The 25,162-nt window shown below is 42.3% G+C and overlaps 2 protein-coding genes across 6 annotated transcripts in view; one reads left to right on the top strand and one right to left on the bottom strand.

Annotated features, from left to right (window-relative positions):
* Positions 1-25,162, top strand: part of SLC7A9 (solute carrier family 7 member 9) — a 51,341-nt gene that overhangs the window by 3,376 nt on the left and 22,803 nt on the right. The window contains exons 2-14 of one of the 4 annotated variants that reach the window (XM_079988095.1): positions 1,027-1,118; positions 4,406-4,540; positions 7,313-7,460; positions 8,641-8,883; positions 9,612-9,737; positions 10,460-10,559; positions 11,641-11,685; positions 12,782-12,905; positions 13,130-13,233; positions 14,109-14,205; positions 14,922-15,071; positions 16,182-16,356; positions 17,464-19,306. In XM_079988095.1, coding sequence (XP_079844221.1) covers positions 4,448-4,540; positions 7,313-7,460; positions 8,641-8,883; positions 9,612-9,737; positions 10,460-10,559; positions 11,641-11,685; positions 12,782-12,905; positions 13,130-13,233; positions 14,109-14,205; positions 14,922-15,071; positions 16,182-16,356; positions 17,464-17,528 — 1,470 coding nt within the window. In that variant the 5' untranslated portion in view covers positions 1,027-1,118; positions 4,406-4,447 and the 3' untranslated portion in view covers positions 17,529-19,306. Of the gene's footprint in view, positions 1-961; positions 1,119-4,405; positions 4,541-7,195; positions 7,461-8,640; positions 8,884-9,611; positions 9,738-10,459; positions 10,560-11,640; positions 11,686-12,781; positions 12,906-13,129; positions 13,234-14,108; positions 14,206-14,921; positions 15,072-16,181; positions 16,357-17,463; positions 19,307-25,162 lie in introns of those variants that run through there. The other 3 variants (XM_079988097.1, XM_079988094.1, XM_079988096.1) reach the window with 3 other exon arrangements.
* Positions 24,452-25,162, bottom strand: part of TDRD12 (tudor domain containing 12) — a 75,234-nt gene continuing 74,523 nt past the window's right edge. The window contains exon 29 of one of the 2 annotated variants that reach the window (XM_079988083.1): positions 24,452-24,953. Coding sequence is in view for 1 of the 2 variants with exons in the window: in XM_079988084.1 (XP_079844210.1) it covers positions 25,037-25,077 (41 nt within the window). In the remaining variant the exon portion in view is untranslated. Of the gene's footprint in view, positions 25,078-25,162 lie in introns of both variants that reach the window. The other variant, XM_079988084.1, reaches the window with a different exon arrangement.

Raw genomic sequence — 25,162 nt, 5'->3', positions numbered from 1 at the left:
GAAGCGTATGTAACCCGAGGTACCACTGTATATATTTCATCTCAAATTATATCCTGATCTCATGGGGGTGGGGGGAGAATAAATGTTCCCATGGGCCAACCTAACACATACCCAAGACAATCGCACCAAAGCAGATTCATTCTGCCCAAACTGGTTCTCTGTACCCAGCCACACTTCCTTCCACGAGAAGCTCCTTTCTCTTTTGCCGGCAGGTGAGGATGGTTTTATTCTGATAGGCTTTGGGGGACTGATTGTTTGTTAAGGAAAGTGTGTGTGGGTGGTAAATAGGGCCAAATAGCTATGAAATGCAGGACTGGCCCTACCAGTAGATAGAATATGGCAGCCACCTGATGGGAGCCAATGTTGGGAGACAGAGGGCAGCCTCAAGGTTGAACAGAGCTCTGTGTTCTGGACATCCTGCCTTGTGGCCCTTAAGCCAGCCTGCTGCCCTGAAGGGGGGGTGGAGGAGGGGGCTGTCCCATTGCCAGGGCTGAAATAAAACCCAGCTGCCAGTTCATCCAGTTCCTCTATGTGCCATGTTGTCCTTCCCGCTGGGCAGCATAATGTCTTGGGGCTGCCCTGGCCAAATGCATACCATGCGGATAATGACTGCTCTCCAATACTGCCTCAGAGTCTCTGAGAAGCCCCTGTCTGCCCTGAGCTGCAGCTGTAGTCTTGGGAAATGCCAAATGATCCCTTCCCCAAGTTCAGTGGGTTTTGCTTTTGTTTTTTAATCATGCATGAAGACCTTGATATCTTATAAAATTACGGCAACCTGCAATTTGCTGGCGCCTTGCTCCATGAGTGCCGCACTGTCAAATACTTCAGTGCTTGTGCAAACTGCAAGATGCAGGGTTTGTGTGTGGGGGGAGAGAAACATCAAAATGGAACCAAAAACTCTACCTTTTTTTTTTTTTTTTTTTTGGCCGATAAATTAATTGGGCTCTTAATGTTTCTTGGAAGCATTCTAGTTTAATCATTACCTTTGTTTATAACCTCTGTACTTAAGCGACTGCTGTTTCCCAGCATTCTGCTTTAGAGTCGGGGGCATTGTCTGCTGAAGGAGGAGATAAGTGAAGGGAAGGTGTTTCGATGACTCAAGAGCTCCACGAAACACGGTGAGTGCCACTCTCGCTTCCAGGCTGAAAATGTGAAAAGATTCACAGGGATAATTATGAGGATTGCCCCTGACTCCAGCAAATTTATGGGCTGTTCTTGATGTTGACATGTTTCCTTCTATGTGAAATGTTAACAACTGGTGTGGAACTTTGCCAGTGAAATTTGTCTGTGCAGTTCAGAGCATCTGAAATCTAAGCCTAAAATCCTATGCACACTTCATTGGGAAGGAGGATGGGGGAGGAAATAGATTTGGTCTGCGTTTAAAGATGAACCTGCCTAGTTTGAGCTTTCTGGAACAATAAGCAAACTGAAATTCAATACATCTGCTCTTCTTGGAATTTTGAAATGCGGTTCTCTAGCCTTGTAATGTGTATAGCAAAGTGTGCATAAAAATCCATGCATAGTGACTTACTGTGAATCTGGGGGTGCCTCTTTCAAATCTCAGTCCTATGAACATACTAGATGTGGTCTTATCTCAGCCCCCAGGCTCCCATATTTGCAATATGGGGATCATAATACCGTCCTCAGGGTTGCCTTAATAATTTCTGAAATAGTGTGGCAAAGTCTCCTGTTGAAATCAGTTGACCATAGAAGCTTATATATATTAACAGACAGACTTGCATAAATATTTGCTGTATTTGGAATAGACTTGCTAGAACTGTCATTGTATTACTCGGTGTATCCATCCATCCAAGTGTTCTGTTGTTCTTTCTTCATTTACTGTTCAAAACAATTCAGGCGCAGCAGTCTTGGTCAAGTAAACCTGGTTCTTATCCTGGTTTATAGTCTATAAGATTAAACCACAATTCCCCAGTTTGCTTTGTTTTTTACATCTCACCTTCCTTTCAGGGTAGCTTAAGGTGACATACGTGACCCTCACTGTCCCCACACAACAACCCCTGTGAGGCAGATTCGTGTGTGAATTAGGAACTTGCCCAAGGTCAGCCAGGAACTTCATGGCTGGGTGTGGATTTGGACCCTGGTCTCCTCAGCCTACAAGGGGTGTGGCCTATTGACTCCAGTGGAGTCCATAGAAGGCTCTCCCACTGCAATTAGACTTGGGGTGGGAGAGCCTTCTGTTGACTCCATTACAAGACTTCCTCCACCAAATCCTAATAGTGTGTTGTTATTGTTTTTCTGGGATGAGTGATGTTCCTTATCTTAAAACCATTGTAAGCAGGGAGGGAACTGCCCTGCTTTTCACCCCAGCTGGACTCTCCAAGAAGATCACCCCGCTGCCACCAATTTGGTTTAAAAGACAAGTAAGACTTCCTTCCAGCCTAGGCACTGGCCATGAAGGGAAAGTGTGAAGGTGTGCCCAGGTGTGCGATGGCCACGCCTTCTCTTCCACGCTTGCCATCGGTGCATAGTGGCTGTGGCAATTCCCCTAGTTCGCAAATGCATCTGTGGGCCCAAATGCACCACACTGCTCTAACCAGTGCAGCACACTGCCTGCAATCCTAATTTAATTTATCTGTGGGTAAGTCCCACTGAATCCAACAGGAGTTGCTTCTGAGTGGACATGTTTAGGATTGCACTTTCAAATGCCGCAGCTGGAGTTGGCAGCCATCCCCCCCTGCCCCCAATATATATATATGTATATATATTCTTCAGTAACATGAGTCTAGCTGAGTTCCAGGGAAGGAAGCAACACCAACTGGAGGAGAGAGCCAGGTATGTGCAGCAAGAATTTTCCCCTGCCTTTTCCTATCCTTATCCAAAGGCAGCCCCCCCTCTATTTCTTCAGAATTTTTTTTAAAAAGGCATGAGCCGGGGGCATCATCACTGAGGCCACCTTTCTTCCCAAGGATTTTTTCTCAGATCATGATGATAGCTCAGACCACAGGCCACGTTCTCCATCTTTGTGATGACGGTTCCCAAAAATAAGCAAGCAATGCCTCTGGCTTCCCCAAAATGGCACCTTTCTTGTTTTTAGAACTGCTGCCCAGCAAAGAAAGCTGCTCACATCCTGTGTTGTGACTGCCTGTGGGCGACCACAACCCTGCCCTCTCTCCCTTGTCAGTTTAATGTGTTGTGCTCCTCCTCTGCGTTATATTCTAGTGCATAGCTTTCCAGACTGTGTGTCACGCGACGTCTTAGTGTGTCGGCTGCAGTGTGTAGGTGTGTCGTGCGGACGCTCCTCCTGGGACTGGAAAGGGGTTAGTTTAATCTCTGGCTTGCTAGTTTAACCTCGGTCTTCTCTTCTCCGAGCTAAACAAGTCATTCGTTCATTCATTTGCTGCCCTTCATCAAGAGATCACAGGGCGGTTTACAGCATAAAACACGAAGTACATAACCTTATAGGGAAAGAATAATAGGAAAAGAAAAGAGACAATACTCCTGCTTTACGAGGCCATGGATTAACGTCTTTCTTTCTTCTTGCTCCTCCTCAGATGCTCTTGTTAAATTCAGACACTTTTCCACCACATCCCGTACCCAATTCCTCCTCTCCACACCCCCATCTTCACCAGAAGCCTAAAAATCTTACACACAGACATGCACACACCCTCCCATGTCTCCTCTTGTTCCTCCCACTGGTCCTTTGCTCCAAACCGTTTCCATCTGCCCTATTTTGTCATACAGTGAGATATATTCAAAGAGAGGAAGACCTCAGAACACATAATGGGCTTATTATGTCCATTTCTCTCTTTGCAAGTGCAAAACAAGGAAACAAATTATAGACATGCAGAACACCAAATGGACATGTTAAACCATCAAACCAGCTATAAAGTTTACAATATAAAATGAGCAAACTGATAACAAAGTCATCTAATCACTGGTGGCCAGCAAACCATCTGATAATAAGTTATCCATAACATCAAATCATGTTTTGTACAGCAAATTCATTTCCAACCTTTGAGCTCCCATCAAGGCAGATAAGCCACCTTTATATTACTCCTACGTTTCTCCTAATCGTCATGAAAATGGCAAACAGTCATTTCAAAAAATTGAGTGCCGCAAGGCATTGGCATTTGTACCACTTAAGTTGAATACTACCAAAATTCAAGATGAGTTCAGCCATAACAGGTAAGTGTGGAAGCAAAAGGTACACTGCTTCACAAAACAGGGTTCTTCTTGCTGGCTACGTGATCTAGATAATCAGGGATCATAGGACCAGTGAGGTGATATCACAGTGTCCCACACTTAGATTGGATTATGCTATAACATTACAAAGCCAACTCGGAGTGAGGTAAGAGCGCTATGGGTCCCCCGTTGCTTTTTTGAAGTCAAGAGATAAACAGACTTTTAAATAATATAATCATAGTTAACTTTGTGCTGTTTGCAGGATTCACTAATATAATAGGCACATCAGCATCAAGTAAGCAAAATGGATGAAGAAGGCATCAGAAAACGAAGTTCAAATCAAGAACCTGATGAAACGCCCATCAAGAAAAGCAAATCTATGAATCTACAGAAAGAGGCAAGACTTGTAATATATTACATTGGAAACAGTCCTAGAAGCTCTTAGCCTCCCAGATCTCAAATATAGATTCCGTTCTGTTGTAAAAATCATTTTATTGTTTACTTACTTACTTACTGCGTTCTTAAACCACGCTTCGTCATAGTTAGGGAATTTTAGATTCTGGAATTAATAGTCATAAGAGGAGCTGCACATATGCAAAGAGGTAGTGATTCTTAAACCACGCTTCGTCATATACAATCCCAGAGTAGTTTTCAATGATATAGTTTAAGCAATAGAAATTAAAAGCCACTAAAACTACAAAAAGAGGCCCTCACAGCAGCAACGCAAAAATCACTGCTCTGATTAACTATGACCCACTAGCACTGCACCACAGTCCTGATGCATCTAGAGATCTTGCCTAAAACTTAATGAAGGTCTGAGGTGGCAATTGTTGGGCCCTTTTGCACAGACAGAGGCTGTGTAGACACCATACATATAAAATACATTTTCCTCCACAGAAGTCTGGGAACCATAGATAGTTTAGGATGCTGGGGATTGCAGCTCTGTAAGGGGCTAAAGCACCATTCCCAGGATTCTGGGAGGGCAGGGATGCTTTTAATGTTTAGTGTATGCTCAAGTAAAGTTGCCTTAATCAGTCCCTCCCTAAAATGGTGCTCTCACAATAGCATAGTTAGGGAATTTTAGATTCTGGAATTAATAGTCTTAAGAGGAGCTGCACATATGCAAAGAGGTAGTGAACACCAGGTGGCCTCAACCAAATTGTGTCTCTCCTAGGCCTAATACCTTCCCATGGATGCTTATGTGTCTGCGTAGTTTATGGCAGGAATGGGGTGCTTGTGTCCCTTTGGAGGTTATTGGCCCCCAATTTCCAGCTGTGCTGGTTGGGCCTGATGGGAAATGAAGTCCAGGAACATCTGATTCCCCATTCCTTGCTTATGGTATTCACCTTGAGACACTACAAGACAGTCAGCATTTATGAAAGTAATGTGTTTTAAGTATGCTTAACTCCTTGTTGGATTTTATTTGCGGCAAAATATGCACCGTGCAAAACATGGGAATTAACTGTTTTGCCCTGAGGATAATTAGGCATAGAATTAGGGATGAGGTAGAAATTTGGCCAGCTTTCATTTGAATGCAGACCTATCTACCGGTAATTTGCAGTTCCCAAACCAGGACATGAATAGAACCAGTTATCCTTCAAAATTCACACTTCTCTGAATTTTGAATTTCAGTTCTCATACCAAATGTTTGCAAAATTGGTGGCATCCGTCTGTCTCAAGAGACAATGCCAGTGTGCTTCTGGGGTTGAAGTCAAATCGCTGGAGAATGACGGCGCTTGCTGTGGCGGCAAAGACTGGTAACTTGCAACAGCTGCCTCACACGTTTTTGCTGCTGCAGTAAAGGAGAACTGAATTTAATACTGGGAAAATGTGAAACTGGGGGAGAAACTAAATTTGACAGATTTGCCCATCCACACTTAGAATTCCATCCATAAACACATCGTCGCTCTCAAGAGGAGGCACAGTTGCACTTGGTACATGTCCTGTTGTCAAAACAGGGAATAGTCTAGTCAGGTCCAGCTTTAATGCCCCAAGTGGGGAAGTAAAATGCTCTGTGATGTTAACACCTGAGTTAATTAGTAGAGTGTTGTTTGCTAAATGTGGAGATAATCACAGAGCTCAGTGAAATACAAAAGGAAAGCCTCTTTTCCCAGAACATCTGGTTAATGTTTGCATTGTACCATAAGTTGTTCCTGGTGTCACCTGTTAATGGCGCTGAAAGTCTCAGCACAGCAGACCCTGTATTTCTTTGGCACCGAATATTAAGAAATGGTCATGGTCAATACTGAGTGCTTATTCCTCCACATTCTTGTCACCCTTGCCAAGGCAACAAGTAACATTTTATATTTTTAAAAATTCTTTTAAAACATTTTCACCCCACTTCCAAGCTGAAGAAGGCTCCTAGAGCGGCTTACCAAGGCCATTCCCAGAATAGACTTTAACTCTGAGCTCAGGCTTCTGAATTTTTTTTTATTTCATTTTAGTTTTATATTGCTTTTAATTTTTGTGTTACATTCCAAGTCGCTTTGACTTCACTTTTAATTTAAAAAGTGACCAAGAAGTACAATTAATAAATAATAATAAACTGTAGAGCCTACAGATGTGTTTGTTGGAAAAATAAGGTCCCCCTAACATACATGGGGGGACGTGGGTGGTGCTGTAGTCTAAACCACTGAGCCTTGGGCTTGCCGATCAAAAGGTTGGCAGTTCGAATCACCACAACAGGGTGAGCTTCCATTGCTCGGTCCCAGCTCCTGCCAACCTAGGAGTTTGAAAGCACACCAAAAAGTGCAAGTAAATTAATAGGTACCGCTACGGCGGGAAGGTAAACAGTGTTTCTGTGTGCTGCTCTGGTTTTGGTGTTCCATTGCGCCTGAAGTGGCTTAGTCGTACTGGCCGCATGACCTAGAAAAACTGTCTGCAGACAAACGCCGGCTCCCTCAGCCTGTAAAGTGAGATGAGCGCTGCAACCCCAGAGTCGTTCACGACTGGACTTAACTGTTAGAGGTCCCTTTAAGATAAATAGCAGTAGCTGTTGTATTAAAGCAGTGTTTCTGCAATAAGAGTGGAGCCTTCCTAACATATTCTTGGGTTAACATCTGCTTCAATGTTCCTGTCCCCCATCCATCTCCACCCTCATTATACTGCCTGCAGAAGATTGAAAGAACTACTCCGGTTGAATTCACCTAACCTCAATTTCTTTTCCCAGGTGGGCCTGCTCAGTGGAATCTGTGTCATTGTTGGGACAGTGATTGGTTCAGGAATCTTTGTTTCTCCAAAGTCTGTTCTGGCTAATGTTGGAGCAGTTGGGCCCTGCTTAGTCATCTGGGCAGCCTGTGGAGTGCTTGCTACATTAGGTAAATCACTACTGCTCTTTCCAACTTATTCTCTCCCCCGCTGCCCCCAGTTTATTACAAGCTCCTTGTTATGTGTTATTTTGTTTAGCCCTTTAAAGATGAATTTTCATTTGCTAGTTTTGCATTTGAAATTAGCATATAGATATAGGTGAACAATTTGTTTGGGGGAAATACTAGCCAAAGCTAACACATTACATTACAGTGGTACCTTGGTTCTCGAACAGCTTAGTTGTTGAACAAATCAGCTCCCGAACGCCACAAACCTGGAAGTAAGTGTTCTGGTTTGCAAATGTTTTTCGGAAGCTGAATGTCCGACGCGGCTTCTGCTTGAGTGCCGGAAGCTCCTGCAGCCAACTGGAAGCCGTGCCTTGGTTTTTGAACGATTTCGAGAGTTGAATGGATTCCCGGTACGGATTAAGTTCAAGAACCAAGGTATCACTGTATTTTGAAGCTCCTTTTTTTCATCTGGCCTCTCTTGCAAATAACCATGTCATGAAGAACCAAGTGATCTATGTTTAGTATATGGCAACCATATCCTAGCATGTTGTCATGGTTAGACTAGAATTGGGGGTGTTCAGGGTTCAAAACTCCATTCATCCATGAAGCTCTCTGTGTAATCTTGGACTGGTCACCATCCCTTAGCCTGACTTACCTCACAGGGTTTTTGCATGTATTGAAGAAAATGGAAAGGATGAATGAGATAAATATAAACATAATAAATATGTGATAACTGGCTCTAAAAATAACTTTTTTTTTCATTGGCTTTTCTTTTATCCATGCCCCGAGTCCCAAGGCACCCGCTGATGATGTCATGGACAGTGTCTAATAGACACAATGAGAGAACAAGCACAGTGTTTATAAATGAAAATAATCAATCGTGCTTGTGGGGGAGAGAGGGGGGAAAGCATTTCTCCAGCAACTCAAAATTATAGTTGGTTGGGACCAGATGATCTTCTCACAACAGAAGCACTCACTGGCTGAAAGTAATGTTGACTAGTTCCATATACCATAACAAAATTATGCACTTAATAGGAACAAAATCCCTGGTGACTTGAAACAGGCTAGAAGGACCAGGTGCATATAGAGTCCTCCAGAAGCCATATTGAAATGGAGATGGGTGATTGTGTCAGTGGTAGTGGTAGCGGAAGGTTATTTTGAAAACTCCCACTTCTTTCTTCAGGCGCACTGTGTTTTGCTGAACTTGGCACAATGATAACAAAATCAGGAGGAGAATATCCGTACCTCATGGAAGCCTTTGGCCCAATCCCTGCGTATTTGTTTTCCTGGACAAGTCTTATCGTCATCAAGCCCAGTTCCTTTGCCATTATTTGCCTCAGCTTTGCTGAGTACACAGCGGCTCCATTTTATCCGGGTTGTGACCCCCCCACAGTTGTCATCAAGTGTCTGGCAACAGCAGCCCTCGGTGAGTATTTGGCTTTTGATCAGGAAGACAAAGGTAGCTGGAAGGGTGAGTTAGCGACCTAAAACCAAATGCATACAGAGATAACGGCAAAGAATAGGCTTCCTTTTACACCGGTGCAAATTTGTGGGTTAATTTGGCACAAGCTGGAGGCAGCTGCTGCGCAACAGAAGCGAATAGACGCTGCTAGGTATCACAGGTCCCTGGTTCAAATTTCATCTCTGCCTTGACCCCATGTGAAGCCTAGGTTAAACTCCCCTCTCCCTTTTGGGAACTTGGGAATACATATATGGCTCCTGCCAACGCCATGGCAAGTAGATAAATAGGTGCCGCTGCGGCGGGAAGGTAAATGGTGTTTCTGTGCACTCTGGTTTCCATCACGGTGTCCCGTTGCACCAGAAGCGGTTTAGTCATGCTGGCCACATGACCTGGAAAAGCTGTCTCTGGACAAACACTGACTCTCTCAGCCTGAAAGTGAGATGAGTGCTGCTCCCCATAGTTGTCTTTGACTGGACTTAACCGTCCAGGGTTCCTTTACCTTTACCTTACCTGTAAAGAGTGCACATGATGATGAGTGAAACGCAGCTGGTCAGATTATTGGTCCATCTAGCCCATTATTGGCTACTCTGAGTGGCAGGAAAATGAACTGGGAAGGCAGATTCCAGGGGTCCAGAAGCTTATTTGTTGAGGTGACATTTCTCGTGAACCTTCCATCCTTTCCTTTCTCTTAGTTACAATTACTCTGGTGAATGCCCTGAGTGTGAAGTGGGCGAGCTACGTACAGAACTTTTTCGCTGCGGCTAAAATGGTGATTGTCATAATTATCATTGTAAGTGGGATTGTTCTTCTAGCCCAAGGTATGTTATGTTGGAGTCTTAGTTGCAGTATCTATCTATCTATCTATCTATCTATCTATCTATCTATCTATATGTATCTGCAGCAGTTGACTGGGATTGATACAACTGCTTTGTTTTGTTTTTGCTTTCTGTTTGCCCAAGGTATGTTATGTTGAAGTCTTAGTTGCAGTATCTATCTATCTATCTATCTATCTATCTATCTATCTATCTATCTATCTATCATCTTGTATCTGCAGCAGTTGACTGGGATTGATACAACTGCTTTGCTTTGTTTTTGCTTTCTTTTTTTTTTTGGGGGGGGAACCTGTTTCTTTTATCCATGCCCCGAGTTTATTGATATTTTTAATATTTCCTTCCTTTTAAATAAATTAAAAGCTGTTTATGACATACATTAAAGATAAGTCTCAAGTTTCTAAAAAGTCACATTCCGTTTCAATATGTTTGAACATCTAGCATAAAATAATCTATGGGCAAGTTCCCCTGGTGAAGTGGTGGTGGACCACAAAAATGGAAAAGGGTTCAAGGAGGGTCAGTTGAGTGGTGGGTGATCAATTTCCCTCTTATTTTCCTCTGAGGAATGAATCTGGAGGATATGATACCAAAACCACAAAGAGTCCAGTGGCATCTTAGGCAAACAGATTTATCAGGGTGGGAGTTTTCACGGACTCTGAGTCAAGTTCCTCAGCTGCAAGAAATGACATGTTTCACTTTCCCTCCCCCAGGAAATACAAAGAACTTCAACAATTCGTTTGATGGTCCCCCGCTTTCTGTGGGTACCATTAGTCTTGCATTTTATAATGGACTCTGGGCCTATGATGGATGGTAATATAATTTTATGACTGTCATTAGCAGTTCATGCCTTATTTTGATCTGTCTTTACTGCACTTTAACAAACATGGAAGCATTGGCACCTGAAGTCTTGCTGAAGAATCACACCTGGAAATAGTGTAGGGTAGGGAATACTAAATATAAACATATGGTGACTTCCTGGTAGGCATGAAAGGAGACAGAGCCCACCCACTTTTGGGGGGGAGAGCTAAGCAGACCAAGTGGAACTTGCTACCACATGATGCAGTGATGGCCAATAGCTGAGATGGCTTTGGAAGGCACCAACAATAGCAGCTAGTCTTAGGTTGTTTGAAAAAGGAGTTAACAGCCTCTTAAGGCTAGAAGCACTACTTCATAGGCACAATAAAATCTCTAATCCAGTAGGTCTCTCCAGATGTTTCCAAAGGTCGGGGTGTGTGTGTGTCTGGTCTTGATTGTTGCTTCTCATACGGCAGGTGAATGGATGCCAGGTATTATAAAAGGAGGAAGGACTCATATTTGTTAAGGGCATATTTTTTTCCTGAAGTGGTAAGGCTGTGTCTGGGCTGTAGTATTTCAGATAGCAGATGGCAGCTCCTTCATACTCAATCCTCAGAATAGACCCCTGCACATAGAAAAAAGCATGTCACAGAGAAACCTAATTGAGAAGCTTTTCCTTTTGTCCAGAATAGCTATATGCAGGGCATCAGGCTACCAAAGGCTGATCTAATGTATGTTTTAATGTGCAAAGGATTATTTTTGCACAGAACAGGTGCATATATTCCTGCTTGTTTATTGGTATTTGCTATTACTGTTGAAAGCCATATTGGGCAGTTGCTTCTGTGCAAATGCAGGACACAAATCAAAATCGGACATTTTCTACTTGGCTCTGTGAAATGTCTCATGTTGCTGTTGTTGGTAGTTGAAAGGGAATTATAATTTCACTAAAAATATGTATTGCCACCAATACTTACATCCCATAACTCTTTTATTTGGAAATTAAATTCCACTGGGTTCAAGAGGGTTTCCTCCCAAGAATGTGCAGGATGCAAAGTAACATTTTGGTACTTATCCCCCCTCCCCCCATCCCTTCCAGGAATCAACTCAATTATATCACAGAGGAACTTAAAGATCCTTATAGGTAAGAAAAATGCTGCATCAGCTGACAGAACTGCCATTCAGGGTACAGCCCTCCTTAAGGTAGTGTGCAAAAAGTTTCACAAAGCAACAACAAAATCCAATAAGCTGTTTTCTGAAACCAGGCCCATGTTAGTGAACTGCATCTATACACTCAGGAGAAAATACTGTATTTTTCCGTGTATAAGATGCCCCCATGTATAAGATGCCCCCTACTTTTGGGGACCCCAAATTTAGAAAATGGGCATATGCACTATCCGTGTGTAAGATGCCCCTAGATTTGTAACCTTATTTTAAAGTGAAAAAACTCTAGTCTTATACACAGAAAAGTACGGTATATCTGTTCCAAGTCATTTTGTTTCCTGAGGCAAAGGACAAGATGGTTGCCACCTGCGGAAGCTGACTAGATTGGCTGTTTTAGTCTGACAGTGACCTTCAGAACCACCCAAGATGGGAGAGGCTGTGTGGCACACCCAGCTCTATCCTCCACCAGGGGGGAAATGCCTGGGAACCCAGGAGGAACTGCCTCTGGCCACCAGCATCTGCATTAGTGGTAGAGCTGGCCCTGCATCCAACAACAACAGAGTGAAATTAAAAGTCTTAATACACAGCTGTTTAAAGCCAAACTAGATGTAATGTTCAAATGTAATTAATATACATGTATTTTATAATGTTAATGAATAGCATCCATGGGGGCGGGGCGGGGGCTGGTGCTTCCCCCCCAACCGTCCCCCACTGCTTTGTCCTGCTGACCCTCCCACCCAAGCTGCTATTTGCATTAGGAAGGAAGCTCCTCCTCTGGCTCTGCTTGTGCATCCACTCATCTTGTGTTCTTAAGTTCTCAATGCAAATATCATTGCTGGAAGTTGGGTGGGGTGGGGGTGTTAATCAGGACCATAGGGTGGCAGATGTCATCTTAGAAGATGTGTTATTGTCACTCAAATAAGAGACAATGCTCATTATTTAAAATTTGACAATTCCCCCCTTCAGAATTGTTCAGATGCAAATTTATACAGAAACCTATATGGTAAATCAACTAATCTTTAATTGTGTAAAAGCTTGGGTGTGTAACTGATAGCATATCTCTTTATATTATCTAGAAATCTACCACTGTCTATTGTTATTGGAATCCCTCTGGTCACAGTTTGTTATGTTCTGATCAATATATCCTATTTCACGGTTATGACGTCAACAGAACTTCTGCAGTCTCCAGCTGTTGCTGTGGTAAGTCCAAGTGGGAAAATGTGTTGCTTTTCACTTCTGTACAGTTCACAAATGGCAAAACAAGAGTGGAAGTGGTTTAAGTTACACAAGGGAAAATTTGCTTCTCTAAAAAGTTGTGCAAGCTTTTTATTAAGTATCTTTAATTACTGCTGTATCGTCATGTGTCCAGTTGGTTGACCTCTACGTTTTAAAGATGTGCATTATTTCAATTCCTTCCATCACAGACATTTGGAGACAGGGTTCTTTATCCTGCTTCCTGGATAGTCCCTCTCTTTGTGGCTTTTTCTACCATCGGGGCAGCCAATGGGACTTGCTTTACTGCTGGAAGGTAAAACAAAACTTTCTGATGTGGAATTCTAGTGTGCCCTAGGTTAAATTTGATGTGCCCCCAGCCCTGAATCCAGATTGCACTTATATGTACCTGGAGTTAAGAGCATCACAGTTGCCAACAGGCAAATGCCCAGGTGACACTTAAAAGCAGGTCATATTGCAGACAGCTGCCCCAATCATCTGCTAATTAGAAGTACAGAGCCTCTGAATTTTTCGTTTTCCTCTGAATTATTCCCATCATTTTCAAGTAATTCATGGTGGAAGCTGCCCCAGCATTATGTGAATAAATAATTCGATATGTTAGTGATACATTGTGTGAAGGAGTACTTCACAGTCATTCTGAATGGGTCCCATGTCTGCACCATCCTCTCATTAAAAGTAACCTGGGGGCACTCGGGAGACAGGGCACATTGACATTTCCAAGTTTTGCTCAGTTGCTGGCAGGTGGTGCAAGGAAAGGTGGTATAGAGGGAGGGGAAAGCAGCTTAAATTTAACATCACACCTGCACATTCACTCACATTTATTGGAAGCACAGTAGTGATGTACTGTATATGTCAGATGGTGTAAATCCCATACCCTGTTATTCACAGTGCATGTGGCAGTTGTGCTGATCTCATTCCATTTCCCAGATTTTTATGCTTTTAACATTGGACTTAATCAGGATCTTGTTTTTTCTCAAACCACAGCCATTGCAACTAGTTCCTCATACACTCTCCATAGCCCATATTACTGCATGACATGGTAAACACAGATTCTGCAATGCTCTCTGAATGCATCACCAAAAATATGAAAAGCGCAGAAGTCTTGTTATCCTTTGCTCTCGGTCAGCTCGTCACAATGGCTTCTCTAATGAGAATAATTTACCTTCTCAGGCTTGCTTACGTAGCTGGTCGTGAAGGACACATGTTAAAGGTGCTCTCTTACATCAGCATCAAGCGCTTAACTCCGGCACCTGCTATTATCTTTTATGTAAGTATGATTTCTGAAGTGTCAGAAGAGCATCATAAGACCCCTGCTGGATCAGACCAAAGGCCTGTCTAGTCCAGCATTGTCGTCTGTTATTGGGAGCAGGGCATAGCCGTCACGACTAGTAGTCAATGCTGCTTTTATCCTCCATTAATTTGTCTAATATCCAACCTGTCCAAGTTGGCAGCCATCACAACTCCCGTGAGGTCAAATTCCACACTTTAATTATGTGCTGTGTAAACAAGCCCTTCCTTTTGTCTGCGTCTCTCGACATTCAGCTTCATTGGCTGGCCCTGGGTTGTAATACTGTGAGGGAGGAAAATGCAATTGCATACACCTCTATAACGCCCCCTCCACTTCATCTCCAGCTTTTGATATAAGATCTTAAATCTTTAAATAAAAACAAACACATCTCAGCAATCTGGCGCTGTAATTAAAACTCTTTTGAAAGCTCTGTGATTGCACACAGCTTTCCTATCTGTATGCAAAAGGGTCTGTATGCAAATGGAGGCCTTGTATTATAATGAAGCAACCATGCAGTAGGGCTGCAAATTTAGTCAGTGGAGAGACTAAATAAACATGTCTGAATTAGTTTTCTAACAGTTATCATAGCCACAATTAGTATTGACCATTCTTTTGAAAGGCCTCTAAACCCAACACTGAAATCTGCAGGTTTTTTAAAAAATGCCTTCTCCATAATGCATTTCTTCTGCTTTCAGGGTGCAGTAGCTATTATTTATATAATTCCCGGAGACATCAACACCCTCATCAACTACTTTAGCTTTGCAGTTTGGATATTCTATGGTCTAACTGTGCTGGGACTCATTGTCATGCGCTTTACAAGAAAAGATCTTGAAAGGCCTATCCGTGTAAGTAGCCCACCAGAAAATATTCTCATCAGTGTTCAGGATGGTTTGGCAGTTCCTCTTGTGTTGCTCCTTTTGTCACTGCTAGAGTTGGGGGAGAAATTAGGTTAACATGTGAGCTGCCTCTAGGTTAGATTATTGCAGTGCACTCTATGTAGTGCCGTTTTGAAGAGCTTTTAGAAACTGCACTTAGTGCAGAATTCAGGGGCCAGAATTGACTGGGAGTAGGCGGTCTGATCCTGGTTCAAGTGCATAGGATGTGTTAGCTTCCTGGTCCAATTCAAAGTGCTGCTCTTGACATATAAAGTCTTACACTGCCCATGACATCAATACTTCAATACTTAATACCTAATCATCTGAGGGCCTTTTTGTGTGCCCCCTTAAATAAACAGCAACATGAGAACAGGCCTTTTCAGTGGTGGTTCCCCAATTGTGGAATGGTCTTTTTAGAGAGACATGCACCTGGCACCATCATTATCAACTTTCAGGAACTTTCCCCAGGCATTTGGCTCTTAACTGGAGTGTCAGGATGTGGTGATATCCAATCCTTGTGTTCACTGTTTAGTAGGATGGGAAAGGATTTGTCATTTTTATGTGATTCCAAGATGGGTACTTTTTGTCAGTTATCTTTTGGGTGTGTTTTAAATTTTGTATCATGTATGTTTTCATAACTCTAACTCACTTTGAGACATATTTGTACCAACCGCCAAATACATCCAATAAATAAATAATGCCCAGTTCACACTTCCCCAAACTGTATGAAAACGGAAATACAGCTGTCCTTTAAATAGGCCCTGTGTGCACCCATGATAATCAGCATTTTTAAAAATCCCGCTTCCAGCCCCAAACAGCCAAGGATGACTTGGGTATCATGCAGAAGCCAATTAAAATGTGGAATGCCTGGACTATGGCAAGACTTGCCAAAACCACCAGATCCTCTATTGGCCTGGCAAATAACATTTGTATGCTGTTCCTGATGAAACAGCCAAGTTGTTAAAATAGAGTGCATTAGACTCTTGAGCCAGAATATTACTTGGCCTTGCTAGGTCGTTTCAATCTGGGATTCCTCCACACACACAATTACATTCCCACCCCCTCCACTCTCTCTTGCAGGTCCCTCTTATTATCCCCATCCTTGTGATGTTGGTTTCCATTGTGCTGGTCCTGGCACCCATCATCACTGCACCCGAGCTGCCATATCTGTATTGCGTTCTGTTTATTATCAGTGGACTTGTCTTTTATGTACTTTTCATCCACTTCAAATTCAGCTGGGCTCAAAAAATCTCAAGTGAGTATATGGTTGGTTTCCATCCCAGGGGAAGAGGTGTTTGTGATGAAATAATCTGGGTGTGGCTCTTTAACTCTGATTCAAAGGGAAAGAGCTTCTTAAAGAGGAACAGGTGGCGTGCATGAGATACAATAAAGAGGAAATTATGGGAATAGAGGAGGCTCATAGAGCCGGAAATGGGGTATGTGCTCTCCTCAGATCACTTGAGTTGCTAGAGATTACATACAGAATGCATGCTTTAGTGCACTGGCCACTTGCCCTTTGCAGGCACATGGGTGCTAGTGTTTCCAGTTACAAAAACATTCCAATTGGAATTTCTCCCCTTCCTTCAGGGTAGACAATTTTTATGCCTCCCTGTATTTTAAAGAATTTTAGACATTCCTGTGCCTGCTTATTGCTAACCACTAGCCATCTTTTCTTTAAAGATTGAAACTTGTTGGTAGTTTGACATACACAGGAAATAGATCCTTTTGATTGTGGCAACTGGTCTTTTGAGTGGACTCTTGACACTTAGCTAAGGTTACAGCTCATTATGTCCTGGAAACCATTTGAAATGTGGTCTGAGATGCCCTCACTTTGCCAGTTGCCATGCCAACAAATGACCACTTATAATTTCATCATGTTAAAGCAGTTATCTAAAAACAGCCCATAGTTTGCAAAGTTAAAAATAAACATGAAAATATAAATCAATTGAACCAGAGTTCCAGTAGAACAGAATGCTACTCTACCCTGATAGCACCAATAGCATAAGACCGTGTATACTGATTTTGAATAGACCTCTTGATGTTCCAGAAATAACAAGATGCTTAGATTGGTTTTCAGTTGATGTGATGTGCTCAGCATTGCACACACCACCTGGTACACTTAAGAAATGGAAGGCATCACAATAAAGCATTGGTTTTGAAACTGTAATTTCTGGAATATTCTCAAGACCCATGTTAATTTGGGTATAGGAAAAGTAAAGCCCATAATCTGTCTTGTGGAATCAACACGGAGGCTTCTAAGTGGTTAGGTGTAAAAGGGGAAATGATCTAGGAAAAGAAATGGTACTAACAGTGCAATTGCCATTTCTAAAGGCTTCTGACCTCAACAACTTCTGCGTTTCAGAGCCCATCACTATGCACCTTCAGATGCTTCTGGAAGTAGTTCCACCAGAAGACGTTCCTGAATAACATTGAATTTTTCCATCATTAATAAGGCTAGATCCTGGAAATGGTTCAGCAGGTATGATACACCATGTCCACAACTATAGGTCTCAATGCTGAGGATAGGAGACGTTTGTGGGACAGTGAGTGTCCTGAAAAAGACACTCTTCTGTTCTTTCCCCCTGTAAAATGCATTCGTTTTTGTAACACATTGTATTCAAGGATTTTCAACATCTTAAGAAAATATCTGAATGGGGGGAAAGACCTGAGGATTTGTAGGCCATGGACTTGATTTCAGGTATGGAATTTCCACATTATTTTCTCAGCAAGCTGAAAGGACAGAACATATAGTATTACAGTGCCATCTACCAGCAAACAAACATGGAAGCACAAAGATGAAATCTCATATATTAAATGTCTTACAGATTTATAAAGGGTAGAAACCCAAATGAAATGACAAGAGAACATATGGGAGGGAGAAAGACATGTGATCTAGACGTAATCTGTATGATATTGACTCCTGCGGTTGAAGAGGTCAAGAAAAGTACCGTAATACACTGGAATAGGCTGAGGCTTCTCAAAGTATGACTCTGCCTTGACACAATGAAACATGAGCAGATGATGGGAAATATCTCAATACTGGAGCAGATTTTTGCAGGCAGAATGGTTTGTGTATTAGAAGGGTAGAGTCTTCCAGTAGGAGGCTTAAGGGCAGATCCTTGTCTGCCCATAGGAAGTGTGTTTCGGCACCCAGGGAGCCTTAGCTTGGTTTGCTGCTGTCATGTTTCTACCTCAGTATCCTGCACAGCTGCATCTTTTGAGGAGTGCATACAAAGACAAAAGCTTAATCAACATTTTTTATATAATTCCAAAGAAAGACAGCAAAGAGACTTGTAGCACCTTAAAGATTTAATGGATTTATCACAACATTCATAAAAAGAACTTTTGCCACACCTATTTCCCTACTTGCAAAATGTCTTCCCCTCTTAAACAAAGTTGCCACTAGACAGATTTTAATTTTGGTGCCGGACTAAAACCTGTTTATTTACTCAGGTTTAATTTGTAATAACTGTCACCCATGTTTTATTGTTTATCCACTTTCTCCTGTGCAGTTGGATTTGCTTTTTTAATTGTTGTACCCACTCTGAAATCCTTGACTAGAGTGGGTTACATATATTTTAATTAAATAAATACAAGCAGATTTATTACAGAATATGTTCGACTTTAAAAAGTGCCAAAAGCCTCTTTGCTGCTACAGATTAACACAGCTACCTCTTGGGAAGTTAGTAAAAGTCAAAATGGGCTGTGGTTGTGTAGGCTGGATCCAAGAAGCTACATCTTTGATCTGGCTACCACCATTCCTCTTATCATTGGTTTGGGGTCAGGATTCCACAATATGTTGGTTTGGGATGTGCAAACTAGGTTTTCCATTCTGTGCTCAGCTGTTGTCTCATTACTGAGACAGTGGAAATAATCTCAAAGGGGTCAAAGTCAGGACTCATATACTGAGCAGGTGGTGATCTTGGAACAGACATGTTTGTTGCTTTCCAAAATTACTTTTGTGAAAGATTTGCAGGAAAACCAAAGATGTAGCATTTCATACTGCTGCAAACATGGGATGAACTGCTGGTAAATGGAACACTAGACGTTCTTTCCCTACCTTCCTCTGGCCTTCTCTAGATTCCTTGTGCACTCTGAAAAGTCAAAGTTCCAGCATTACTGTTTTGTGACTTGTCGCAAATGCCTTTGGTATATTTTTATTATATTTTCTATTTAATTAATAAATAGTTTCTAAAAACTCCAAAGATGTAAAGGCTGGTTTTAAGAGTGTTCTTTATTACTTTTCTAACAGGCATAAATAACTTTTTCCATAACAATTACTGTCATATTTATTTTATAGAGTAAACTGTTGTTGCACTGTACTGTTACAAATTTGACAATGTGGAGTGGGAATATATAACTGGAAAAAGTAGGGGCATTTAGAAATTAGGATGCAGGCATCAGTGGGCGTGTTAGAACCATTGCAACTAATACCTGCAGCTTCCAGAGAGACTGTCAATTCAGTGACAGAATGCTGCTCCTCGTTGGAGGATATAGACTATAGCATCTTAAAAGCTACTATTTATCCAATATTGTCAACAGAGCAATTATTTTGTTAAGCGTACTGCCTTGTGATCTTCAGATGAAGGGCAGCATATAAATTTAATAGTAAGTATAGCAAAGGGACTATAATATATAATTATGCCTGTGCATCTGACATCAGACAGTCATTTGGGATTCCTTCACTTTACTTTTTGCTGTTAAACTGCTATGCGAACAGGTAGGGAAAGCTGTATTTATTGTAGCAGTACTTTATGATAATTTTTAGTTCTTCTGATTAAGTGGCTCTACCAGCCCCTCACAGCTCCTGGATCCAGATATACCCTTTGATTCTAAAGCCATCTCTAATTCTTCCTACACATACCCACAGCTCTTTGTGCCAACATAATAACGTACAGAAACAGAGCAGTTGAACACAGTGTCTAGTAACTAACCATTTTGAATATTGATGTTCAAGGGAGAGCTATAATATGATTTAACTTTTATTATCTATCATATTAAATCAGGAAAAATTAGATGTAATGCACCAGCTGTGTTGGACCAAACAATTCCACACAAAACAAACTGATCAACTGATCAAAGAACTAGAAATAGTTTTCTAATCAAGTACTTTAACCTTTCAAATTAGCTCTCATATTTTGAAAACAAATATTTGCTGCACAGATCAGTCAGCATCTTAGTTTTGCACCTTATGATACAGCTGACAAAGGGTATATTTAGTACATGACCAGTATTAAACTGGTTTTGATGGCAACATTTTCTTAAAGAAATTAAGATCAGAACTAAATATTATGCTACATTGAACACCTGTGTCTAGCAATACAACATGCACATGACATCACACCAAACACTTGGTATCAATGGATGCCAGAGAGGGGGAAAGACCACAATGCTTTATGTGGCTGTTACAAGCAAAGGCAATGCCTGGTTTTGGCTTGCACATTGTCATTTTAAACAGGTTGCTGGAAAGGATTAAAACCTATTCTCCATTTTCCTACCTACTACAGAAACCTCATCTAAATGTTAACACGCTGAATGTTCACAATTCACTTCCCTAAATAAATGGTTCTTCATGCAACACATCCAAGTGTAACCTAACTCAGAAATTCATTGATTCATAGAAGCACATTACTCTATTGCCAAAAACAGTTTCATTCTGCCAGCTTCCATTCTGTTACAATGTCCTTTGTAGTGAATAATCACCACTGTACATAACTGCTTTGCTTTACAATGGATCATAAAGCTGCAGGAATAATTCTGAAGGAAAAGGTTCCAAGGTAGCACAAGGGAAAATATTCTGAGGGTTGTAATGGCTAAGAAATCCAAGTTACATTGAACTTGAATGGTGCTTCTCAGACTATTTCTACTCTCAACTCCTTTTGTCTAAATATCTGTATGAGGCTTGATAATTTGTTTTGTGAGGAAAAGGCCAGAAGCTGTGCTTTTGCTTTTTTTTTTTTTTAAACAGGCTCCAAGAGTAGCCACACACACAGAGAGAGGATTTTCACCTCCCTCCATTGGTTTCATGGTTAGGTAGTTAGCAAAAATCACTACAACTCTTCTACTCAGAGCAAATTTACCTTGAATTAAAACTCACTGAAATCAAATGTACATGTGATCAGTCTATGGCAGTCAAAGAGCAAACATCCCACCCTCCCACCATGACAACCCTCTTCAAAATCATGGTCAAAATTTAGAACTTTTCCTGATGTTCAAAAAGCTAAAATGCTTTCATTATGGAAATGCCACCCAAGCTGCTTGAGCCTGCCAGAATGTGGGTTCTTACGTGACAGCCTAATCCCCATTTCCAAGCCAGAATTAACAGATGGTGTCACTGTTATCCAAGGATTCCTCTTCCTCTTCCTCCTCTGAAGAAACCAGGTGTACTTTCTTGGGACCTGTGCCTGCTTAAGAAAAAAGCACATTATGCATAGATCTAGAAAAGCTAATTTCCAGCATTCTAGTACAGTTTAACATGCCCCTTTGAAGAGAGGATCTTGCCTGGTTCTTAATGGCCCTGGGTGCTATAGGACAAGCAATACTGCCTGCCAACTGGTGGCTGATTTTACATTAGGAATGTAGGGTGTGGGGAAGGGGGAGCTTTCACCTTTTCCTCCCCAGATGAAATCCTGACAAAAAATGGTTTCCCCCGCCCCCAGAAGGCTTTGACTCTTTAACACCAATGGGTGTTTAAAAAAGGAAAAGCCTTACAGGAGACAGTGATGTTCATGTCTGTGGGTAAAATGCAGATCAGTTGCGAGTCAAGGCCCTGTCCCCTGCTTTGTGATGGAATAAGACACATGGACACAAGTATTTTAGGTTAATGGGCTAAAAAAGGCCACAACTTGGTTACAGAATGTGAGTGGTATTGGCTTAGGCACTGGATCTGAACAGACTATACTTGACTCCTGACCACTCTGCAGGAAGTCACACAAGGGTTAACAACCTGTAGGGAGAACTTGTTGATGCAAATCAACTGGAAGATTTCCCTTAGTCACTAAAGGGTAGTTCCATGGCCCTAGCCACCACCTGGGCTTTGGACAGGAACCACAACCACTGGATTCCTTTAATGGAATACCCTTCAAAGGGAGGGGTAGGTGATGGCCACACCCTCCCCTCCAACACATGACTCATGTCATTGAATCTGTCTGTAGGCAGGCCCCCATGAGCAGGAATGAGCAGCATATTTTCTGGCCGGGAAGCCACTGGCTTCCATGGCCAAACGCATCACCTGTGTGAACCGATGCCGGGAGAGGTGGGTACCATCCCGATGTATCAGGGATGTGCTAGAACCGGGGGGCCTAAGGTAACAGTATCTCCTGATGTCGTTTACAGGTCAGGGATCTTATGTTCTGATACTGCGAGCTGAATAAGGGTGCCTTTCCCCCTTTGGTTAGTTTTCTATTGATGGATGCAGCCCAGCGACTCTGCACTAGATAAATTTACGTCTTCCAAACGAAACCCCTTAGAGGAGCATCCTGGCTCAACCTTGTTAACAACTACACCCACTCTTAGGGCACCAAAGAGGGCAACAGAGAAAGCGCCAGAGTACAAGCAAGATACATATTTCGACCAACAAATTATCTATCTATCTATCATCTATCTATCTATCTATCTATCTATCTATCTATCTATCTATCTATCATCTATCATCTATTATGTATTTGGCAAAGAGTGATGAACGTGATAGGCCTACAACCCACACCACTTTGTGTCTACCACCTGTGCCAATCCTCAATCGCCCTGCAGACTACGAATTCAACAGGGGGGTCTGTAAAATAAATGGATTTACTGAAGAAGGGAATATCGGCTGACTGCATCCTTAAAGTCTTAGCCACACACCCCGGGTCATGCAGGTGTACACAGTATTGAAGCACTTGGACTGTTGGGGGGGGCAGACTATGCCCAATACCTTCTAAGACCTAATAGCTGAAGGCGCCACTGAGGCCATACTCCCTCCATCACTTCAAGTTTGCAAGGTTCCAAAGATGCTCAGGGAATGGGTCCAGCAGCAGTTGCGCCTCTGGTGCTAAAGAATGGAAGCGGTCCATCTTCTTGGAATGTGGCGATTGCTTTGCCAGGACACTGACGACAGCTTGATTATCAGTCCAAAAGCCAATGCAGTGATTTCTGAAGTCCACCGTCTAAAGGTGAACTGCCCCTACTAAGAGAAAAAAACTTTAAAAACGTTTAGACGCGTGTAATAGTTACCGCATCAACTTGATGCACACACCAGTGTCCTTTGAAAAACAACAACACCAAAGCCCAGAGATCCCACCACGTCCGATTGAACCTGAAAATCTGTAAACAATTTTGAATTGTCCTGCCAGGTGGATACCCCAATATAATGATCCAGTAGGTAAAGCCAAACCCTGAGCGAGGACCATGCATCTGCCTTTGTCTTTAATAGTTATTTAAAAGAAGACAGCATGTTATGAGGGGTAACAAGCTCATATAACCAACATGCTTCGGTCTGATTAATGCATGAAGGGTTTAATGTCATAGAGTGAGCTGCCCTGGCAGGCTTAGTCAGGTCTCTTCTCCTTGCAATGGGAGGAAGGTAATCAAGCACAGTGTTCTCCCTGTTTCCCTTAAAAGTTCAGCATGCAATGAGGTTTAAATCTGACCTATGGAGAGTTTGTAAGCTATTATTATTACCTTACCAAACGTGTGCTAGGGGAGTTTAGGAACTCATAAGGTCTAACATCTTATATTCAGGTACAGTTCTGTAAACCTGTATGAATCTTAGAGTAAAATAGTTGTATATTAACATGAATCAGATTTGTGTGTATATTCTTTAATAGGGATTCAAAGGGATTTTTAACCAGGAAGGCATCTTTTTTAGTAGAACTCAGATGAGTAAGCAACAAGCTGACCGCTGCATAAACTTATAAAGGGGATTGTTTAACTCTGCTAAAGTAAACCTTCCCACAGAAACCTTCTTTGCTCCAAGTGCCAGAACCCAGAGGGGTTAAGTTGAAATAAATTCCTGTGCTGGCGAGCAGCGTGCCGAGGAAAACCAAGCAATCCCTGGCATGAAAGTCACTGTCGCAGCGTTGCAGCGAAGGCTTTTAGGCACTTCAAAATTAACAAAACTAGAACAAAGCAAAGGACCCACAAACAGCATGTGGTAAGTAAGCGAGATCTGTGCGTGCAGGAACCAAACAGGCAGAGCCGGGGCCGCTTAAATGTAGCAAACCATGCCCCCAGCTAGCCGGATTGGCCAGCTGAGGGCGTGGCACGAGCCTGGGACTCCCTGTGACGCAGGGGGCCCAACCACGCCCCCCTGCAAAGCACGGGGAGCAAGTCCCACTCACAACTCCTCCCCTTGTGAAAGAGGAGAAGTTAAATCAAATAACTGGGAATGGGTACAAGAGACTATCTCTAACCCTTTAATACCAGTAGCTTATGAAAATGATTGAAAAAAAGAACAAACACTTTGTTTTTCAAAAAACAAACAAACCCACTGCTTTCTAGAGTCCTTCTGCATGCCTCCAGAGAACCAGCTATCAGCACCCAGGCCTTCATATTTTCAAGGCTGAACTATACATGCTTGACATAGGGGTGCTCTCAGCAGCTCTGCGGCTTTAGATGGTGCCAACACTATGGCCCATCTTCAGGTGCTTGTAGCCATAGCCTAGAAAGCCCAGAGCAGCCTAACCTTGGTAATGTTTTATTGAAATACACTATGTACTTCAAGGACCCACAAGGACTCACAGAGACTGTCCCCACCAAACTTTGGAGTTCCCTTTCTTTTAAGGCTTGCCAAAGTCCATGCCTGTACTTCTTCAAAGAATGGCATGAAACTGCCTTTGGTGGTCTGGGATAGGGAAGGAGAGAAAAGAAAAAACCCTGCTACCCACTCAAGGCATTGGGACTGGGAACGACAAAAGCTCCAAACGAAACAATTAAAATTGATACCATTCATGAGATGGCTATAGGCATTCATCTGCTTTCTTAGCTGCAGTCATTTCAACTACCGGTAAATGAAAGAACAAGTTAATTTTACACAGCACATACTGTAAATAAAGGACTTCAGTAAAGCTATATGGGCACTGTGG

The sequence above is a fragment of the Podarcis cretensis genome (assembly GCF_951804945.1).
Source record: "Podarcis cretensis genome assembly, chromosome: 8".
In the NCBI taxonomy this organism is placed as follows: Eukaryota; Metazoa; Chordata; class Lepidosauria; order Squamata; family Lacertidae; genus Podarcis; species Podarcis cretensis.
This window is presented reverse-complemented; position numbering and strand designations above follow the sequence as displayed.